The sequence below is a fragment of the Sceloporus occidentalis genome, unplaced genomic scaffold, assembly GCF_023333645.1.
Source record: "Sceloporus occidentalis isolate IW3139 unplaced genomic scaffold, rSceOcc1.0.p SCAF_47, whole genome shotgun sequence".
Lineage (NCBI taxonomy): Eukaryota > Metazoa > Chordata > Lepidosauria > Squamata > Phrynosomatidae > Sceloporus > Sceloporus occidentalis.
The window spans coordinates 3256036-3258052 of NW_028317027.1; the positions used below are offsets into that span (position 1 = coordinate 3256036).

Consider the following 2017-nt stretch of genomic DNA (forward strand, 5'->3'; position numbering starts at 1 on the left):
AACCAAACTTTTGTATATTACAACATTGTATGTTGACTGCATGAAGTACAGTTTCAATCCTGGAACATTTCCCAAGCTCTGTTTTAACGAAGGGTGACTTAAGCACATATAGGTATATACAGGACTATGGCGTCATGTCATTTTTCTTTCAAGTTTTGCCCTCACAGATGGTGATGCATGTAGCTATCAAATGTCCCTTTGTGAAAGCAGTGGACAAAAAGCTCAGATGTGGGTTACTTAAGGGTAATTGCATTACTCTGACATATTTAAGTTTGTTTTTTCATCCTTAAACAGCTGATTGGTGATCACTACACACATAAATGGTACTGGGTTGTATCCTTCTCTTCGTCCTTCCCGGAACTTTTGGTAGAATTCTAAAGGTTTTGGGCATGAACTCCATACAGGCCTCGCGGAATTTCCTGATTCTCCAGCAGTATATGACAGGGTTGAAAACAGACTTGAGGTAAGAAAGCCACAAGATGCAAGTGCTGATGATGTAAAATGATGAGCTGTAGTAAAATGTCCTGCTGAACACTGAGAGTAGACTGAACACTGAATGAGGAAGCCAACATAGAGAAAATCCAATGAAGAGAATTAAAATCGTAGTGAAGGCCCTTGTTTTGAAACTCATGTCTACATTCATTTGATGTGGCCGCTGAAGTCCCATCAACCCTAGTTTGCTTACTTGGCTCAGACAAAGGCTCTCTGCATGATTATGGATCCTCAACGCATTTCTTCTCACTGTATTCAAGATGCACAAGTAGGAATAAAGCATTACGCTGAAAGGGATGAAGAACACAGCTACAACCAACATGACTGCATAAGCCCGGTCAGTGGAAAACTCTGTATATCCCAAGACACATTGCGGAGCTCTTGTTGGTACCTCCACCAAAGTCCAACCAACCACCGATGGAAAGGAGATGCAGAAAGATAGTACCCATGAGGTGGCAATCATTATCTTGGCTCTGTGTGGGTTCAGCTTATCCTGTCTCTGCACAATGATCAGGAACCTATCCACGCTGATTATTAGTAGAATGGAAACACCTTCTAACACGAAAAACCAGTATAGCATGGCTGATATCTGACAAAACTGAGTACCAAAGTACCAGCTCCCAGTGATTATCGTAATTGCAGTGAACGGCATGCAAAACAGAGACAACATGATGTCAGAAAAGGCCAGGGTCGCTAGGAGGAGATTGATGGCTGAACGCATAGCTGGCTTTTGATAAACAATAAGGCAAACAATGGTATTGCCTAAAAAGGCAATAGCTATCATCACCATCATGATTATTGCCAACAATATCCTGAGTGGGGTTGGGAATGGTCCAAATTTGTTTGAGGGAACAGATGTCACATTGAAATCGGGAAAGGTGCAGATGTCTAGAGCAGTGTTGTTACAGCCCATTGTTCCAAATGTAATGGTTAGAAGTCTCTTAGATGTTGTTTTATTATTTCCTTCATTGAGTCAGGCATATCGTTGCACAGTGCGGTTACTAAATATTAGCTGAGGATGGTCCCTTTATGCATCTTCATACATCTAATAACATAACAAGAAATAGAAATACATTAGTAAGACACATATTCCAACAGGGCTAACATGGGCTAGCACAGATGTATATATGAAAGGTCATTTTACCTAAAAGATCTAGAACAGTAGGTAATGTAACAGAAACCTGAAGTAACCAGAATACTATAATTTTGCATTCAGCTAATATTTATGTAAATAAAAAAAGCTCAGCTTATGGTAATTAGGAAAAACACGAGCAAGAAAGAGTAAATGATGCATGTTAGTAAACTGGGGAACTGTGACCAGACATGTGGACTTAAGTCTCGTATGAACAGTTGTGATCGGTAGGACCTCTTCAGGATGACCATCTGGTAACCTTTAGGAACAGATTGGCGAGTGAAGAGTTGAAGGGTGGTCTATATGCTGGCTAGACATTTGTGTCCTCCTAAGCATAACTTATTTGATATCCTTTCTAGGGCATGTGGGCCGCTTAACCTAACTCTAATAAAG

The 2017-nt window shown here is 40.5% G+C and overlaps 1 protein-coding gene across 1 annotated transcript; it reads right to left on the minus strand.

Annotated features, from left to right (window-relative positions):
* Positions 1 to 286: 286 nt before the first annotated feature.
* Positions 287 to 1405, minus strand: LOC149289233 (high-affinity lysophosphatidic acid receptor). The gene has a single exon (XM_089490953.1). The coding sequence runs from the start codon at positions 1403 to 1405 to the stop codon at positions 287 to 289; it is 1119 nt and encodes a 372-aa protein (XP_089347079.1).
* Between the last annotated feature and the right edge of the window lie 612 nt (positions 1406 to 2017).